General features: G+C 41.0%; 1 protein-coding gene across 1 annotated transcript in view; it reads left to right on the plus strand.

Annotated features, from left to right (window-relative positions):
• The window catches only part of SHROOM2 (shroom family member 2), a gene marked incomplete at its 5' end in the record, with an annotated part of 124,206 nt that overhangs the window by 63,091 nt on the left and 41,988 nt on the right, over window positions 1-19,127 (plus strand). Inside the window, one exon of the mRNA XM_082337080.1 lies at window positions 17,530-17,661. Coding sequence (XP_082193206.1) covers window positions 17,530-17,661 — 132 coding nt within the window. The remainder of the gene's footprint in view (window positions 1-17,529; window positions 17,662-19,127) is intronic.

The raw sequence follows: 19,127 nt of genomic DNA on the forward strand, positions 1-19,127 counted from the left end.
ATGGCATTTGTCTGGTCACGCACCTTCTCTGATCTTTGGATCCTATGTGTAAAATAAGCACAGTAATAATTCCAGTCCTTTCAGGGATATTTTTAAAATGTCAACTAGTCTTTTATAAATGCTTTCATAGCAATTATGTGACTGTTTATTTACAGCTGTTTTCCGGCAAATGTAGTGCTGTACCTAACAGTCCTTGTAGTGAAGGTAAGATGAGCTTGCTTTGTCTGTTTGCTGTTCTGGCTGCAGTCTAGCAGGACAGCTCGTCAGCATCTGATTGCAGATTAAGACTGGAAAAAAGTTTTATAAAGCCAAATTAAAAATCCTATTAGCCAACTATATTTTGAGGTTCAAGTTTTCCTTTTCTTTAAAATTAAGGAGATATTTGCTTTTTTAAACTTTTTTTTCCCCTCTCTTTTTACCACTGTACCAATGTAATTCTAATACTTTTCCAGACAGTGGATTCAATAGTACTCACTCTATGCAATTTATTCTTCTATTATGTAGAGTGAAGATGGACTTGCTGCTGGAGATTCAGGAAAAAAAACTCCTTTTTCCACTTGATTTTACGTCTCTGTTTTGCCAAATAAGTCACCAAGTATAGAATAGTATTTGTTAGCTGGATTTTGCATCCTTATTCACACAAAAATAACTCCATGTTTTTTAGACTCTTTCAGAAACAATGTTAGAGAAGTGACCCATCAAACGAAAGTCTGTCTTTCTCTGGACTGAGTGTTCACATGCACACATGTGCATGTATGTTAATGTTGGTAAGCAAGGGATCATGCTAGGTTACCTTTATGCAGTCTACTTCCAAAAAGTTCTCACTATGTTAGCCTTAATATCTGTGAGAAATCAGTACTTTCACCTTTATATAAATTGCAGCCAGTTTTTTGATAGAATATTGCAGTCTGGCTAGGAAAGCTTTAGCCATACACCGTCTATCTTCCAGCAAGTTCACACAGCGGAGCTATTGGACATTTTTGTAATTTTCTAATTCTGCCATATGCTGTCTAAACTAGATTTCTAATTAAAATCCAAATATGCCTGCATAAAATAAGTCCACTTTTTGCCCTTTTGCCAACCTCCTTCTCCCTCCTGAAGTTTCAGGATTTCTGTAAATCCATGGTACTTCCAGCATTTCCTTTGTGCTGTAAGCGCATTCTCCTTTGACCTGTGAAAAGCCGTTGATTTTTCATGTGCAGGATGTGGGTCAGTCAGTTGATAAGGATGCTGTGGTGCAGTCAGCTTCTCGTGGCAATCAGTCTGCTGTGTTATAGCACAGAACCAATAAAAATGTATAGTTGTTGTGTGTTTAGTGTGATGGGTCAGTGAACCTAAGGAAAACCTGGTCTTGGTACGTATGCCAATATATAAGAAGAAAGCTTCTCCTTCTCATTCTCCTGGGCTGATCCTTAAGGATACAGCAAAACTAATATATTTCATTTTCCCCCAAATAAACTCTATGCAGACTTTTACTTTATCCTTTACATCCTCAGGTATGATGATGGTCAGCAACTGTAGCAAGCTTACATGTGCAAATCTGGCTAGCGGCAGGGGATTAATGGTGTAACTATGGAATAAAGCTTTTTTTTTTTTTTTTTTTTCTTCCCCCAAAAGATTATTAAAATAAATTGTCCTTTGAAAGAATTCCCCAGAATTTGTAACATCAGTCTCCCTGGGGAGGGAAGGACGTACCTGCCACTTTTCTTCATAGGTGATGATTTCCAATGCCTTTCTGAGTACTGAAGTTAGTTATTTCTAGGGGTATCACATGCTGCCTCTCTTTTAGGGGAAGTGCTGCTCCCTGAGAAAACTGTCTGGTTGGTTTTAATGTATAGGAAAAACATCTGTAATTGTCAAATGCTATTGACAACCCATCAGATCTTAAGAGGCCCAGGTTGTTCTAGAGATTTTCTTTTAGCTTTGCTCCTTGACAAGATTTGTCATCTCATAAGTGACATTAACTTCTTTACAATATAGTGCCCCAGACTGGACTGCTCACCCACGTATTTGCTTAGAAGATTTCAAAAGAAAAGGATGAAACAGCTGAAAAAAAAAAACAGTTTCAGCAGCATAATCTCAGTGTATTTTCCATGTGCCATGTCAAACACCGCTTCAAATTAAAAATAAAAATCCCCTCTCCCTCCTCTTCCTCCAGGAACAGTCCTCTGGTTTCATTTTTCAGGCTTTGCTCAGCCTTTCCCGGCCAAGCTCCTCAGGCAGTATTCACCGGAGTCGGGCGGCGGAGTTGCTGGCATGACTAATCAAAACTGCTACGGCCTGGGAGCGGTAACAAGGCTCCTTTGTGAGTCTAATTATATCCCCTAAGCTGGCACAGCAGCACGGATTAGCGCAGGAGGAGGACAGTCGGTCGCTGAGGGCTGTGGGGTCCCGTGCTCTGCTCTGCCAGCATCGCCTGCTTTCGCCGGGGACGGAGCCCAGGTGGGTGCCAGCCACACCCCATGCGTGCTGTGCCGGGCCACAGCTGGGCCCCATTGCTTCTTCTCCAGCTCAGTCCCGCTCCCACTGCCTGACGTGGAGGCTTGCCCGCTGGCCAGGAGCCATGCCTGGTCCCTGAGGAAGGGGTCTGGGGCGGAGGCGCTGCCCGGCGGCGCGGTGCCTGGGTAGGTACCTAGGGCTGCGCCAGGGAGGGAGAGGCGCTGGCCAGAAGGCAGGGCACTGGCACCAGATCAGCTCCAGCAGCTCCTCATCCCTACGGCCCATCGTTGGGATAAGCAAGCACTTGGGGTGCCTTTCTCTTGGCTTTTTTTGTGTCTTATTAACGTGTCCGTGGAAGGGGGTGGGGTGGGGGTGGGGAGAAAGCCATGCAGGGTTGTCTTGAATGCCTCTGATTAAAATTTCATAATAGGATTGTTGAAGTGGAGTCGGCAGGTGTTGAGGAGGGGAGGTGACTTTGAGAAGAGTATTTTGTGGTTTACTTGCCAATTTGCCTCCCGTTTCTCACGCAGACCTGGCTTTGTCATGCTTTGTGCTGCTGAGCAAAACCACTCATCTCCCAGCAAGGCCATGCACTGGGGTGATTTGCAGTTGCTGCTTTCTAAGGGGTCTGCAACTAGTTTTCTTGGACGGGTCTCTTCATCCCAGTGTGTATCGTCAGGACAAATGGAGTACTAGAGTTAGTCTGTTAGTGAAACTAAAAGTGTCAAGGCCTGAGAGTTTTGCAGTCTTGAGCTTTTATTTGTGTGAAAAGAAAATTGAATGGAAAAAGTTTCCGAGGCTGTGAGCAGTTTGCCAACACGCACAGAGGTTACACAAGGATGCAAGGGGATTTTTGCGGGACAGCGCAAGAGGAAATGAGTATGCTGGTAAATGTGTGAGACCAAAATTGTTTGTTTCTCCCTGTAAATCTAAAGAAGGGATCGTGGGATTTCTTTGTGGGAAGGAGAGGTATATGAACTAGTGAGCAAAACTGGGGAAAAAAAAAAAAATCTTTTAAATACACTTGTCTTATGCAGTTTTGGGAAGGGGGAGGGGTTTAAATGATAAATTTGGCAGAGTGGGATTTTTTTCTTCCTGCCAGTCCAGTCGTTGCTTCCTGCTCTTCAAGAACATATGCTGTGAAGGTGGGGCGCCGGAGCAGCGTGGGCTCAGGATGTGTTTCTGTCTCTATCTGCTTAGTGGTGACCAGACAGAGCAGCCAGCTCCATTAAAGAAATCCTTAATCTAGTGAGGCTAATGGAGCTTCCCTCCAGTGGGAGCTGCTCGGATAGGAACTGCCCATTGTATTTGTGGGGCAGGATCCCAGAAGAGTTATGGTCAACTTCTGCGCATTACTGTTGGTTTATAATAAAGCATAATAATACATAGCAGAGCGTTGGCACATAGAACACATCACACGGTTCTGCTGACCTCACTGAACATCAAGTAAAGCTATAAAATATTAGTCTTTTGTTAATCACTTGGAACACACGTGTAATATTCTGTGTGTCTCTTTCAGTGATTGTCTTCATATATGAAAGACACCTTTTCTATTCTTTGAAGCTGTTTAAACTTCCCTGAGGGAGCTCTATACCACCCTAACACCAGTGTTACAACCCAGTTTTGTTTTCCAGCTCCAGAAGACTAAATCTAGTACATATAATGCAAACAGCTGAGTATTCAGTGTTAGACTGAGCCACATTCACCGCTCTGGATTTAAAAAATAGTGATGTAGTCACAACTTGCATGTGAATGTAGTATCATTATTTATTGTGAGATTGTCCATAGATACCTTGCATTAGGATCCATACCTTGGTTTATATGGGAAGAGTGCACGGATGAATTCAGTTATTAAACTACTCAGTCACTTCAGAGGGATGCTGATAGCCCCTGCGGCTTTTTAACACAAGCTTTAGCAGCAGGAATAACTATTCATGAATATTAGCTAGAGCTTTTTTTCCTATATTTCGTCATCGATTGTAACTGATCTGGCCTTGGAAAATCATTGAGGTAGTTTCCGATTTGATTTCTTTGTATCCAAGCACATGTTTCAACTTGCGTTTTTTTAGTTTTACTTTTGCCAGATTGACTCTCTTGTAAAACTTATTCTTGGTGATAATTAGGGTGACTAAAGATTGAGATCTGAAGGGGTGGCGGGAGGTGGGCTGGAAGAGGAATAATCTGTTGAAGATTTGTGGTGTTATTGCTGTGAAGTGATTCTGTTTTCAATCTTGCTTGGAAAATAGCTTTTATTTTGCTGCGAAGTGACTGAACCCAGCTTTCAAGTCTAATGATGTTAAATTGGGTGCATATCTTGGCACATTTACTTTCTGCAAAATAAGCCGTGAAGCCTGCAAGAACATTATCCGCTAAACAAAATCAGCTCTGCTCTGGGAATCCCAGAAATCAAGAGTTGTCTGGTCACCTTTAAACTTCCATCTCTAAGTGGTTTTGAGTGTTTTAAGGCTGCCATACATCTGCTCAAAATAAGGCCTGTACGTGTTCCCAGGGTATCCAAATCAATGGGAACAGCACTGTTGCAGTTAATAGGTTAAGTAGGGTTTTATTTTGTGGATCAGCATAAATTTACTGAAGACTTGAGTGTGTTTATTCAGTGGCTGGACTGGAGCAGGTTCTTCACCTGGACCAGCGGCTTGGGCCGGTGGCTCTGGGAGCTGCTGCCTGAGGGGCTGAGCCGCAGGGGTGGCACAGGGGACGGCGACTTGTCTGTGTCCACTGCTGTTTCTCTGGGGCAGGGGATGAGGCAGCTATCGTGGGTGAATCTTTGGCAGAGGTATTGCCAGTTCGATATCCTTGCGTTCATTGCATTTGCTTTTCGTGAATTCTCAGTTTGTGTCTGCATTTCTGGAAGGGTCTCGTGTTATTGAGAGGAGTAAAGAAATTAAGCCCTCTCTTTTTAGGATTCGGACATACCCCTCTGTTTCTGTGTGTGTGATGGAGGGAGGAAGGTTTGGGCAGGGGTGGAGAGAGGGACAAGTCTGTGCATCCTGTAGGTACAGTACTGTCTGCAGGGAGGGACCTGTCTTCTCCAGGCCTAGCTGCTAGTCCCTTTGCAATAGGAGGAAGAGCATCGCTGTCTCTGGATGACGCAGATACTCGTCCGTAAGAGAGACAGTTCAGGGGAAGAAAGGTTATTCTTATCCATTCATGCTTCTGTGGCCATCAGCTGGATCTTAGTCTTGCATAACCACTGTGTGATAAGGATCAGCACTGTCTTCTAGCAGAGAGGCTTGAAGCTGGGGTCCAGCTCTGTTTCTGACAGAACAAAATGGCAGGAGATGAAGCAGGACGTAGAGCTAGCCCCAGCACAGCGGCCAGCTTTTTTCGCTTGGTTCAGTGCAGCCCCCATCTCCTCTCTAGGGATGGAGGGTGGTGGCCTTGCCTTTCTCGGGGTAAGGCACAGATCTGCAGCCCCGCAGGCTGGTAGGAGCTCTCGTTGATAGCAGTGACAACGTTATACCTGCCCATGCAGATCTCCTCTCCTTCAGTGAAGAGTCTCTACACACAACGTTGAAGAAACTGGGTCCGGGTTAATACAGGCATAGGAGGAGAGGAGCTGATGCTCCAAGAAGTTGCGGGAAAATATCCGCCCTTTGTCAATGGAGAAATTGTAGATGGATGCGTAAGTGTTTCAAATTGTACTGCTTCTTGTTATAATGCTGTTACAGCTGCAGTCATCAGCTGGAGATTAAGAAGGGGATATAACTTGGAATTGAACAAGTAGCTTCTCCACCTGAAACTTGAGCTGCCCCGGGAGGTAAGGGGGGAGAGGTTACCTCAGAAGATGATTGTGCAACTGTAACCACCTTATGCCTCGGGCTTCCAACACGTTAAGGCAGCTGAGATTTCATGCCCAAATCATGAGCTCTGTAATGTGCCAAAACTCTAATGTCTGTTTTAATCTAAGAATAGTTACTATGACAATAAAAATCCTTTTTTTAAAAAACAGTGCCATATATCACAGAGTGATTTACAGTTGCATAGGTATCTCCAAATGTCACATTCAGTGGAAACACTATAAACTTCTACATACACTTGTATGTGTAGTCCAGAAGGGGCTCTTCCAGAAGAAGGTTTTCTTTTTCCCCCCCTCCCCCTTTATTTTTTTATGCCGCAGTTTTTCCTTTCAAATCTCTGTTGTCCTTCTGAGACCAAGATGCCTCGAGGGAAAGTTTCTGCATAAAAAGCTTATTCAGTTCTTCATTAATGTGAAAAAAATTGTAATTTTTTTTCTGCAATATTGCACTCATCTTTTGTCTCAGTTATGGCTAAGCTGGAATAGATGGGTTTTGGATGCTCTGTGACATTACCAGTATTTATTTGGAAGATTACTTGAGAGTCCCAAGTGTTGTGAGAATAGGCTGAGAAGCAATATTTGCATACTTAACAAATACAAGCTCTTAAATAGACGATCAAAAAGACTTCATATGGGCCTGTTGAGTTGGTTCTGCTTCTTATTCCAATGTTTGTTCTGGCTCAGAAGGACTATATCATTGGTAATGGAGACCTGCGGTATTGTTCTCAATATTTATTTCATTAAATACCATTCCTGCAGTGCATCTGCTTTAGCCATTCCTTTTTGTGAACAATTTTACCACATAATGTATCATTGAGGTTGCATTATCCTCTGCATTTCTATGCCACCACTACCAACATGGATTCAACAGAGGGGCTTTTGGGTAGGGAGGTCTCAATTGGGCAACAAGTTTGTCATTCTGTATGAATTCCCTTACTGGTTCTGTTGGCTGGTATTATTTTCGGTATTCCTTCTCTTAGATTTTGCTGAACTCAAGTCATTTCTGCTGCTGTATTTGGGGGAAAAATGTGATATGGCACTTGAAAAGATTTCAGAAGAGCTGTGGGGAAAGCCAGAATTTGACTGTTGATCTGACGTAGATATAGTTGGAAAGCTGACTTAGAATACTGATGTAGAAGTTCAAGAAATGGGAAACTGAGTTGTCGCTGGTACGGCACTGTTTTTCTTGTAATGTCAAGATGTCCATACCTCCTTTTTAATGTGGTGGTGATCTTGATATTACAGCTTCAGACTGGACAAGAGGGGATAGTAATCATTCCCTGAAGAAAACAGAAGCTGTTTGTGGCCAGTTTACACTGATTTTAGATGAGGAATAAGATGGTTCATTATTAGGGGTTGGTAATGCTGCATCCTCTAGCTTCTGCATTTCAGAAGTTGGATAAATAACTCCCACCTCGAGGAAGTGCAGGTGCTGGGTTTAATGTTCATGCATGGAAATTTATAGTTATGGTATTGTGAATCCAGAGGTGTTGAGAGTAAGATTTTTATAGAGCTCAAGATACTGCTTTTAAGGTCTACAGGCTGGAGAAAGCTCAATTGCCAGTGTAGGGTATGTCAGGAGTAAATCAGGGTTGGGTGGACTGGAGCAGAGAAAGCCAAGAGAATCAGAGATTTCTTTTTGAGAAGAGTATTTTGCTTGGTGGTCTTGTCTATGCACTTCTGAAATGTCCTGTGGATTCTGATGGAACAAAAGGCAGATCCTTGTCTTCCTGCATTTTCTTTATTCGTTTTGAAGGTCAGTCAATACACACATCCACTCACGGTGTGGGGTTATATATATATATATATATATATAATTTTTTTTTTTTTTTTAAGGGATACTATGTTGATTATTCTTAGCTCATAGATAATGTGGGGGTTTTGCATGTAGATATGTTGAAATTTTGTAGGTTTTGGAAGGTTCAGCTCTGAAGCCTAATTTGAGTTCAGGCCTGCAAGTTGTCCCTAAACTAAGTAGATTTTGAAGGCAGTTTATCTAAACCATTAAATAATTTTTACCAGCCATTGATAGAGCTCTTAAAGCTAGTATAATTAACTAGCCTGATACACTGGATTTAATACATATTCAGTGTTTTCCTACATTTTTTAATTTGATTATTAAGTGACTACAGCACCATCTTCTATCATTACAACTTTCCTTCTGACACTACAGTGGATCCACAAAAAAGCCTGTCTGGCTGTCAATGTAAAGACACAGGTGGGAAAAGACTGTGTAGGAATGGGCCCACAAAGGGAGTACAAGCTTGCCATGTTCTTGGAGAGGGGAAGGGAATAGCCAGCCCCAAACAAGTAGGGGATGGGGCTGGAGAGAGGAAAGTGTGCAAAGACAGAGGCAGTGATGGCGCTCCAGGAGGTGGTGACTCCGTCCAGGGAGATGGTTGAGCCAAGCAAAGAGCTGCCAGCGCAGAAGGTGAGGATACAAAAACTTTTTGGAAAGAGCTTCTGTAATTGCTAGGGGTTAGGAATTGGGTGGACTGCTGTTAGACTGGGCTTGTTCATTGTTTCATGGTTATTCAGTTGTTAACAGCTTTCCTTCATTAAGACACATTTTTCTTCAACTGTAATGTGTTTTCAATACGTTTTAACTAGAAAGGATAGTAGTTTACTATTTGATAAGTTAGAGGGATTCACAAAGTTGATTAGGATCCCAACTGTGATTTAGCTTTTTCTGCTCATCAAAATAGTTTAAACTTTGAAAAGACTTGAGTATGCTAGGGCAGTTGTAGATTTGTCTTAGGATGACAAGGCTGCTAATGACTTCTTTTGCATGAAGATTTTATTCTTTCTTTTTAATTTCTATACATGAGTGTTGCTTGAGACTACCAACTGTTCTCTCTCTCAGCTGTTCATCTTCTGCAGTTTGTGTGTCTGTGCATGTTATGTGCACAGTCTTGGATGTCTGTGGTTTTTTGCCTGTGGCTAATCCAGCTGGCGCTGGACAAGGGGATGGAGGCAGTAGGGCTCAGCTGTCTGAGGTCAGAGAAAGGGTTTTTTCATATACCAGGCTGATTAGTTTTCATCATTGGTCCATCCCATTCCAGTGAAGTATGTCACAGGGGATTTTCCCAAAAGAATAGATGCTAATACGCAAGGAGAGGTGGTTCTGACAACAAATGGGGTGCATGCTGCTGTTAATGGGGAGAAGCAGAGTCTTCAAACAAAAACTCTGGTATGGCTTGAGTGTTGCCAGTAGTAGTTTGAATTTGTGTATGTCAGCCCTCCTGTGTTTGTTTTGGAAAACAGTGCACAACTGACAAACTAACAGTAATGTTGCTGTTGACAACTTCTGATATTAAGAGCTTCACCTTTCAATTCACTTTCTTAGGTTATTGAGCTGGCATACTAGTTTTTTTAATCTCATATAAGCAGCATTTGATCAATTATGATTTGAAAGCATTTCCATTTAATCTTCAGCAGATACCTAATAGAACAACCTTCACATTTTCACCCCAAATAAAGTGTTCCATTCAGGCTTTTCTTTTTTTTTCTTTAAACTCAGGGAGTAAGTGTGAAAGAGAGGAGATGGTGTGTGTTGTTTTTATAAAGCTCACAATAGATCTGCAGATGTAAAAGGCATTGCCTTAAAATACTTACCATGATGATATTTACCAATAGTTTTTCACATTTGTTGCTCACCATGAACAGGCATTTTACACATTTTAAGTTCAATCTCTATAAAAGTGAGGGTGTGATGTCTCCACACAGTTAACTTAAAATTACAAGTCCTGATATTTCTGCCTCAGCTAGGAAGGCCCCCTGTTTGTTGGCTTTTGAGAGGGGTTTATGCAGTCACTGTGTGGCTCACCCAAACAAAGCCTAAATTTATTGTCCCTCTTTGAAAGGACATTTAAGGCTCTCCTGGATAGATGGTGTGAATGCACACAGAGTGTACTTTAGAAAACGTATTTAAATCGCTGCTGTCTAAGCTCAGGACAGCCGTAAGTTGGGGCATCCAAGGCTGAATCTGAGTGGAAGGCAGTAGGATACCCTTACAAAAAGGGAACAAAGCGGTTCAGGCTGTGATGCTCTAGAAAGAAGCAGGGAGACAAATTCAGAAGTGGACTGTGGGTCAGGTTTTAGCAGGGCTTAGGTATGTTGGGAAGACCAGAAAACGGTGGTTGAAGTGCAAAACCATCAACCTGAGGCAGAGAAGTTGTAGGCATATTTTGAGTTTTGAAAAGCCTAAAAAGTGACTTTGCATATACATATAGATGTGTGTGTGCATATATATATATATGTATATATAAAAAAACTACTTTGAATCATCCACTTTGGTTATCAATGACAGTGAAGGTTCACTTCAAAATATATTGTGGGAGTTTTTTAATCTGGGAGGGATCCTTCAATGTGGGATTGTTGCCTGAAAATTTTCAGGGGGTTTTCAGCGTTTTTCTTCCTTCTCATGTTCTTTTGCACATACACACCACCCCCTTTTCCTTTCCCCATTTGCAAAGAAAATGAGGAAGAAATAAAGTGGGAGAGTAACTGTGTTCAGGAAATGTGTTCAACCTCAAGTTTTGGATGCTTTGTCCTTCTTTTAAAATCACTTTTACCCATTGCTTGGTTTTCTGTTATATCCAAAGATATGGACAGGTATGTTGGGAGGCAGGGGAACACTGAAAATGGGAAGGGGAAAGGAGGTGGGGACTGTATTGCACTTAACCTAAAGCTTCTTTATGGAATGGATAACAACCGTTTGAGCCTAGATTAGTATAACTCATGGTTGTATTGAATTATTGAGAATGACACAAGAAGCTGTTCACATTCCTTACATAGCTTTGGTGCTGGACCTTAGTCTTTTGCCAGATTTTAGCTACTTTGTTCCTGTATTACCCTGGCAGATAGATCTGCCAGTGGTGACTAACGCGATATGAAGTGATCTGAATTCTACAAATATAGTTGCCTGAGAGAGAAAACACCTAATATCTTTGTCTGCAGAGGGCGATGAGTCCTTCAGTACTCTATACAAAGGAATGTTGTTTGTCTATTTGAAGGGAGGGTAAGAAGAAAGAGAAGATATTTTGACCAAAGAAATGCTCATTCAAAAAAACTTTATCTTTTTTTCTTGTTAGGAAAAAAAAAATATCCTGTCCTAGTTGTGAGCTCCCAGGTTAGGCAGTTGGGTGAGGTCTTCGCAATCTGAAGGGAAAAATATGTTGAACTATTTTTGGAAGAAAAACCAGTGACGTTGTTATTTCTTCTTATTATTTGAGGCCCTGGTGGGTAACTGCAGCTTCATGGTGGTTTTCAGCCTCCTTTTTTTTTCTCCCAAGGATTCAGAAGACTAAAAATATCTGAATAATGTTTTTCATAAATTGAGTAAGTGATTTGGTAGTTTATTTACAGTGGCTTTTTGCGTACCCATTTAATTGCATTGTATGTATTTTAATCCATTGAGCACAAGATTAGTGAACTGGGGAGGGGGGGGGAAAAAAAGACATGGCTTGGAAGGATTTTTTTTCCAATCCCCCAGCCGCACACAGAGATTTATAAAACTCTTTAACAAAGTGTTGGTATGTCTGCCTCAGTATACGCATGTTATTTTAAAGGAGGTGAGGCGAGAAAGCTGGGAACTATGAAGTCATCAGGGATTTATAAGGGGACAAGCAAGGGCACCTGCGTTGTCCCTACAAATTCTTGAAATTTCTCTATGTGGAGTAAAAAACGATGGATGAGTGGCTTGCTGAGGAGATCCCAAAGACTGAACTTCTTGTAGTTACTGCCCTGGCTGGCGCAGGGCAGCACTGTTTGTAACTAGCCTTGTTAACAATGTATGAGAGGATTTTTTTCCACAGGACAAACAACTGCAGCATGATTTGGTTTATTTGGGTTTGAAACAATCCGAGGGCACCTTGTGAGACATACCATTCAGTATGTGCAGTGTCCGAGCATACTTCTTGTTTGAGAATGCCAATGAATTGTGCATTTGACCTTTAGGCACATGTAAGCTTCCATTTTATCTCAGTGCTGCAGCCTTTCTGCATTTCCTTAGCATTGCATCCTTGGCGTGCAGGCAGAGCAGTCTTGTAGCCATTTACCTTACACTGGAATCTGGACAAATTCCTAGTTATAGATAAGGTTTAAAATAACTGTAAGCAGTTTGGACCTCCTGCTGCAACTATCAAAATGTGAACTTGTCTGTATGAAAAACAAAGCGCTGGAGAGAGGCTTTGCTTCACAGCTGAAAAGTCTGAGTTGCATCGTGGTGAATGGAGGGAGGAGAATTTTATTTTGATATCTGCTGTTCAATTTAACTACATTGACTGGTTCCCAAATTGTGGAGCTTGCAGGGAAGTTGTATCTTGAAACATGGGGACTACACTGTGAAACGGTGGTCTGCAGCTTTGCAAACAAAAATGTTCTGTAGAAACTAAAATGACTGAAAACTGAATACATTTTTTAAAGAATCTTTAATATAATCACTACAACAGTTTTAACTCGGAGAATTAGTGCTGACAGTGTGTAACAGTTCTTTGTAGATACAGCTCAGTTCTGACTGAGGCCACTGACTTGTCCTTCCTTTTAAATCATAAAAATTGGGAATTCTTGTCTAAACCCAGGTTTTATTTCAGTAGGAACAGTAGGAAGCATTGTATTCACAAGGACTGGCATCAAATGCCCACTTCTGGTTAGATGTGCCATAGGGCGAACCCTGACTATAAATAATTACTACTGATTTGAAGTGGTGCTGTGAATTCTGCAATCCGAAAGCTGCATCCTCTAGAAAAAAAATACTATCATGCAATGCATTTCATGGTCACAGAAGAACAGTGTACCACTTTAATGTCCTGAGGAAGGATTAGTTATCATGAGAAACAGTAATAATAAAACAAATAGGAGAGCTGAAGTTGAGTTCTGTTTGATTTTTCAGAGTAGATGCCTTCATCGTGGAGTCCTTCCCGGTAGTTGCAGGCAAAGCACTACTCCGTGTTTATGTGGAGATTTCAAAACCTCCTTATGGCAGCTTTGTGCTGCCTTTATTAGCGTAGGTGGAACCTGGCTGTGGAGGGCTTTCTGTGAACTGGAAAGGAGCTGCTTCTTTTTCCTCCTGGACGAGCTCAGTCGTTTTGAAGAATTATTTGGATTTAACATAAAAAGTAATCATATGGATTGGTAAATTCGGGGCAATATAAGGACATGAAATAACAGAAGATAGCCTTTAAAGAGGGAAGTGGATGGGCAGTCCTGGTTAAAATGCCCCATTGGTATGACTCTTCATTCATTTTCACATTTCCAAAGTTTTACGTGAAAAATCCCTGTAGGAACTGTTCATTACCTTGTTCTTGAGATGGGTCAGAGTGTCTTTGTGTGGGTATGCCAGTGCTGCTGGTATTAAAAACGCTTCTTTGAGCTGAAGAGAAGGGGCCAATAACGAGATGAACGACAGCCAGTTTTCTATTTCAGAAATACTGTACAGCCTCTGTCATGTGTAGCTGCTGCCACTTGCAGTGAAAGATTTGAGATTTGCAGCCTTATGCTTCCCTGCGAGCCAGCAGTCAGGCATTCCGCCTCTGTTGATTCAGCGGAGGGCTGGAACGAAACATTAACAGGCAAATAAATCCTAGCGATTGCTTTCCACCTGGATGCAGGTCCCTGGAACTGCCTGTCCTCCTTTTACTTTGGGACACCAAATGCAAAAGCCTGTGTGGTGGTGTTACAACAAGGGTGCTCTTTGGTAGATGGGAATAAAACAGGAATTCTGTGGGGGGCGGGGGGGGAATACACACCTCTGTTGTTGTATCTGCTGGCCTTTTATCTGAACGGTATCTACAGGAATTCAGAATGTGTCTGAAAACAGAGGAAATGGCTCGTATTCCTTGATGTTTTTTGTTTTATGCTGAGGTAGTTCAGTTACTTTATTCAGTTTCCTGTCTAGTTTTCATTTTTAAGATATTTTTCTGACTTTTATTTTTATTTACAGACAAATCTGCTTGTCCAGTTTAATTATTTTTCTTTCTTGATCAAGAAAGTACATTTTCTCTCACTGCCCCCCATCCAGTCAACCTTCTCAGTATTGCTGCAGCAATCTAAGCCAGTATCTCTATAGCCTGTGAAATTCAGAATCTCTTTCTTAATGACTTCCACCCAGTAACTATAAAAGGGCAGATTTATTCTGAAAAACTGGATTGGAAAGGCTATTTTATTGCTGAAGTATTTGCTCACACACATGTCATTGAGACCACTAACAGATTGCTTATAGCCAATAGAAATTTTTATTTTCCCTTTGTATCATATCTTCAAAGCTTATCAGCATTTTCCTTCCAGCAGCTTTTGTAAAAGCACTGGTAGAAAGACACTCTTGGTGAAATGCTTTTATTAATGCTTCCATTAATGCTAGAGGTTTTCTGGGCTGTAGGTTCAGATGATCTCATTCTGTCACTCAGAATTAATACAGAGTTATTACATTAGAATATAAATGCTCAGCTTCCAGCATCTTTAGTTGCCTGCAAAATGTTCCTGTTTTGAGTCTTTTAAACTTTTCTTTCCAGTCCTTCTACCCATTTGTGCTGAGTTCTGGAGCCAATAGTCATGCTGTGCTCTATTTATTGTTCGAAAAAAAGAAAAGAAATTGTTTCTTGAAGTGCAGGAAATAGTAAACGGGATTAAATGGTGAGAATCCAGTGGAAAGCATTGTCGACTATGCACAGTAAATTAATGTTTAGTCATGTTGTGGACTTCAACGAAAGCAGGTGTCTACGTGATCCACCCTCCAGGTATCCCACGAGGCTGTTCAGACTATTATGTCTAAAAAAGAGAATGTCTCAAAAATATACATGTGTCCACAAATACAAAAAAAATGAATCAGAACTTGTAAGTTCTTGTCCACTTGCCTCACGTCACAACTCAGTCCAGTCTGTTCCTCCCCTTGCTTGGCTGCTCAGGACAATGAAAGTAGTGGTGGATATTGTAGCACAGAAAATGCCATCTGAAAATGATGTTCATGTGGCGAGAAACTATCTTATGAAGATCTTGAGAAGTTCCATGAGGTACAGTACTGACTTTACAAGTGCATCCCTTCTGTTCCTTCCCAGTGATTGAATTCCTCTACCATTTGCCAAACCCGTAGCAAACCGTCGCAGAAGTCCTCTTCCCCAACCTTCGTTTTATCACGCTCCAAGCATTGCTTGTATTGTGCTAGTTTTCTGTCTTGTGTTTCCTTAGTGGTGCATCATAGAAAAGTAATTGTCTCTTAAGAGATAAACCTTTTTGCTGAATTGATGCCTAGGAGGTCTATTGAATTTGCCTGAACAGGTATTTGTGGTTTGCCAAGCTGGTATCAATACCATTAGAGGTGAGCTGTGGGGAAAAAAAACCCTTCAATGTTCTGTGCAGCTGAACAGTAGAACAATTTTTTTCCATACCTGAACACAGGTTTGGGGTCCTTGGAGTACGCAAGGACCGTCTGGAGCCCAGCATCGCGTGGCTGAGCAGAATCTTTTGCACTTGTTTGCACTGAGAGTATTTGGGCTCCTCCACCGACTCTCTGAATTTCATATTCTACCAAGAAAGAACATAGTGATGCTCTGCTTAACTGTTTTCTCTTTTGTCATGCTGGGAAGAGTAGGCTTTTGTTTATGGAAACAATTACTTCTTTTTTTAGTGACAGTAGTGATGCTACACTTCTTACTGAAATTACAGCTTCCCTGTAGAATTATTATTCTCCTTTTGTAGCCCTGCATGCAGAGTTTGGAAAGGCAATTCATCATTGAATTCATCAGATCTTCCTGAATGTACTGCAAAAAGCCGTGTACTCAAATTTGACCTGTTTTGAAGATACTGGGTTTATAACGAGCTTTAGTTTTGTTCTCTAAATCCAGTGGCTTTCTGAAGACCCAAATTTATAGAAACGGGGAATGTAAAAAAATTCATAACTGCCTTTAGAGTTCAAGTTGAAAATAGGGAACACTTTCTCAGCTTAGCAAATTACTTTGTAACTTAAATTACTTAACCTTGCAGTAATAAACTTCATAAATACATAAGTGAAATACGTAAGTGCATTAAAAAAATCTCGAGCTAAGATCCTGTAGGCCTTTGTTTCAGACTGTGGCTTGGAAGGATGGGATTTGTCTCACCTTGTACCTCGTCTAAATTTTAAATTGTGCTTTCCCCAAGATGAGCCAAAGAGAAGGGCAGGATGAATTACCTTCAAGAAGTTCCTGCTTCGTTCCCGAGCGACTGAGAGGGTCTAGACAAATGGCCCGTGCTTGGCATCTGCTCACTGAAACAGAAGTAGCTGAATTCCACCTAGAAGGCTTATTTAACATTGGGGAAAAAGAATGCACTTGTTTCGTGAGTGCCGAGAGGTGTTACAAACAGCAAGTCCTTGGAAGGAAGTGCAAGCTGCTGTTACTGATTCCTGAACAGAAGGAAGGGGCAGAGGAGTGTAGAGCAGTTTTGCAGAAAGGTTTGCAAGCTACAAAGCTCTAACAACTTATGGTTGTACTTCTTAGAAAGGATCTCTTCAGTTACATGAGCATGTACATTTGGAGGTGATATCCAAGTAGGTATTTGGGGACTTTGAAATGCTGAACTATGTTTGAGGTGTATTCTTTAAAAAAAACAAAAAACAAACAAACAAACAAACAAAAAAAGCCTGCATACCTGGGGTGCCAAACATTTCAAGAGCTGAAGCAGAACTTGGCTGAAGTTAAAATTATTAGTTGTATCACTCTTACTAACCTGTATGAAACAAGGTACATGGCTTTATTCCTTCCTGTCATTAACTCTTTTCTTCCCACCTCCTCCTATAAGCACATACCTACAGTAAAACCTTGCCAAAGCCCTACTGTACTGTTGACATGTTGTCAGAGAGTCATAAATCTCAGTATTAGCTTTAACTGTTAAAGTTCTGGATATGTGTCAGTTACTTTAAAATTTGCTTGCCTGTCTCCGCCCCTCATAAAAACCACCCCACCCCCAAAATAAATAAAATTAAAAAAAAAAAGCAAAAAACAAACACCACCACCCCCCACCACCCCCCAAAAAAAAAAACACCAAACACAAAACACCCAAGCACAGACCTTGGGGAGTATTGACGTTTCGCTGCATCTTGAGCATTTTAAAGGAATGCAGGTGTCTTTTCAAAACTGGCATGCATGTAGAAAGTTGTCTCGTTTGCTGTCATTTAAAGTTGTTATGCCTCTGTCCTATCCGTATAGCATTTGACTACTGCCCTGGTAGATTTTTTGCTGTGTGTCACCTTACTAAACTGTTTGCATTAAACTAGTACACTCTAACTCTCTCATTTTCAGAAGAAATGACCTAGCCTGCAGGCCTCACTCCTGGCACGCAACCAAATTTACAGAAAGTCAACCTGAGACGGCCACGTCACACCTTTCCTCATCCAACGCCTGCGCTTCCTGGCACTCGCGCTATCATGCAAGGTGAGTCTCTGTTTAAGTTACGTGCATTAAGCTCCAACAGCGAGACAATAATAATGTAGGTTGTGACACTGAGTGGTTTTTGAAACCACAAATGCAGAATGATTGTGGTATATGTCTTTAGTATTGCCTGTCCTTTCAAGTGCTTGAAGGGGGAGCATGGGAAGTTTGACATACGGATGAGTGGATTTCAGAAAGTTTGTGATATGTGCGTGTGACTGAAAGGTAAGAAACTAGCTTTAAAGGCACTTAAAAGGTTGTGTTTCTTGCTCTGCATTTTCTTTCAGTGTCCACTGGTAAAATCTGAAACCTCTGTAAGTGAAAAGAAACCATCAAAAGTAACATATTTAAAGTGAAATACTAAAGAAGACATTGAAAAATACTGTTTCAGACTATTAAAAAGACTTTTCCTAAAGGGAGGGTGCAGAATGTTTTCCTGTTAGACTTCAAGGTGTTACTGGTTTTATTAGTTAAACTGTCTTTCTGTAATCTGATCTTCCCTACAGCTGTGCTCTTGCTTGTATATTGAGGTAATGAGACCAATGATTTTCAGTCTCTGTTTAAAGCACCTTAATATTTGTTAGGTCTCATTCAGCACTAGGGGAGAAAGGCTGGCACCCATGCAGTTTTAGTCGTGAAATTTTAAACTTCTAGGTAATGCCTGTTTATGTCTGGTTACAGGTTCTCGTTTGTTTCCTGCTCATAGGTGACATTTTTCAGCATTTTCACAAGGGTTTTTTGTTTTGTTTTGTTTTTTCTTTTGTTGCTTTTTTCTTCTCAGTTCCCATTGGGCCATGGTTACACTGAGCATTAAAGAAAATGAGTCTGGTACGCAATCCCCATTTGGAAAGTAGGCGTGTGTTTTCTATGCTTACTGCTGTACATTCTCTGACATTACTTCTTGATGTTAATTTACGTGGTAGTTAAAAGAGAAGAACATTCATACTCTAAGGTTTTGTTTTATTTTATTTTTCATGTCACTTTTACAATCATTTTTACATCGTTTGTTTTCTGAAGAAGCTCCCTGCTGTTCTTAAAATAACTTGCTATCTGCCCTTGAATAAAATATGAATGTTAACATTTAGACAGAAAGGTTTTTTAAAATGCATTTTGTAATACTTCATTAGCAGAACTTTTAGCACGTTACATTTCTCAAATCTTCGATTATAATTTCTGCTGTTTTACACTGGTTTAGAGAGTTTGTATTTAAGTTTCATGTAGATGGGCTGAATTGGATTTATAGATTTGAAGACAGTAAAAGCCCTTGTACATAGAAACAAAATTCAGGAATTTCTAAAAACTTTATAGAGCTCCTGGTTGCAATGCTAACTCAGGAGTATTTCTGCTTGCAGTCTACAGAGTCTTCTGACGGAGCTGTAAGTCAATATATGCTTCCCGTTCTTCCTGATGGTTGTCCTTGTACCTTGTGAAAGTAAAACATTACAAGACACGTGTCTCAAAGTGTGATT

The sequence above is a fragment of the Platalea leucorodia genome, assembly GCF_965183815.1.
Source record: "Platalea leucorodia genome assembly, chromosome: 2".
Taxonomy (NCBI): Eukaryota; Metazoa; Chordata; class Aves; order Pelecaniformes; family Threskiornithidae; genus Platalea; species Platalea leucorodia.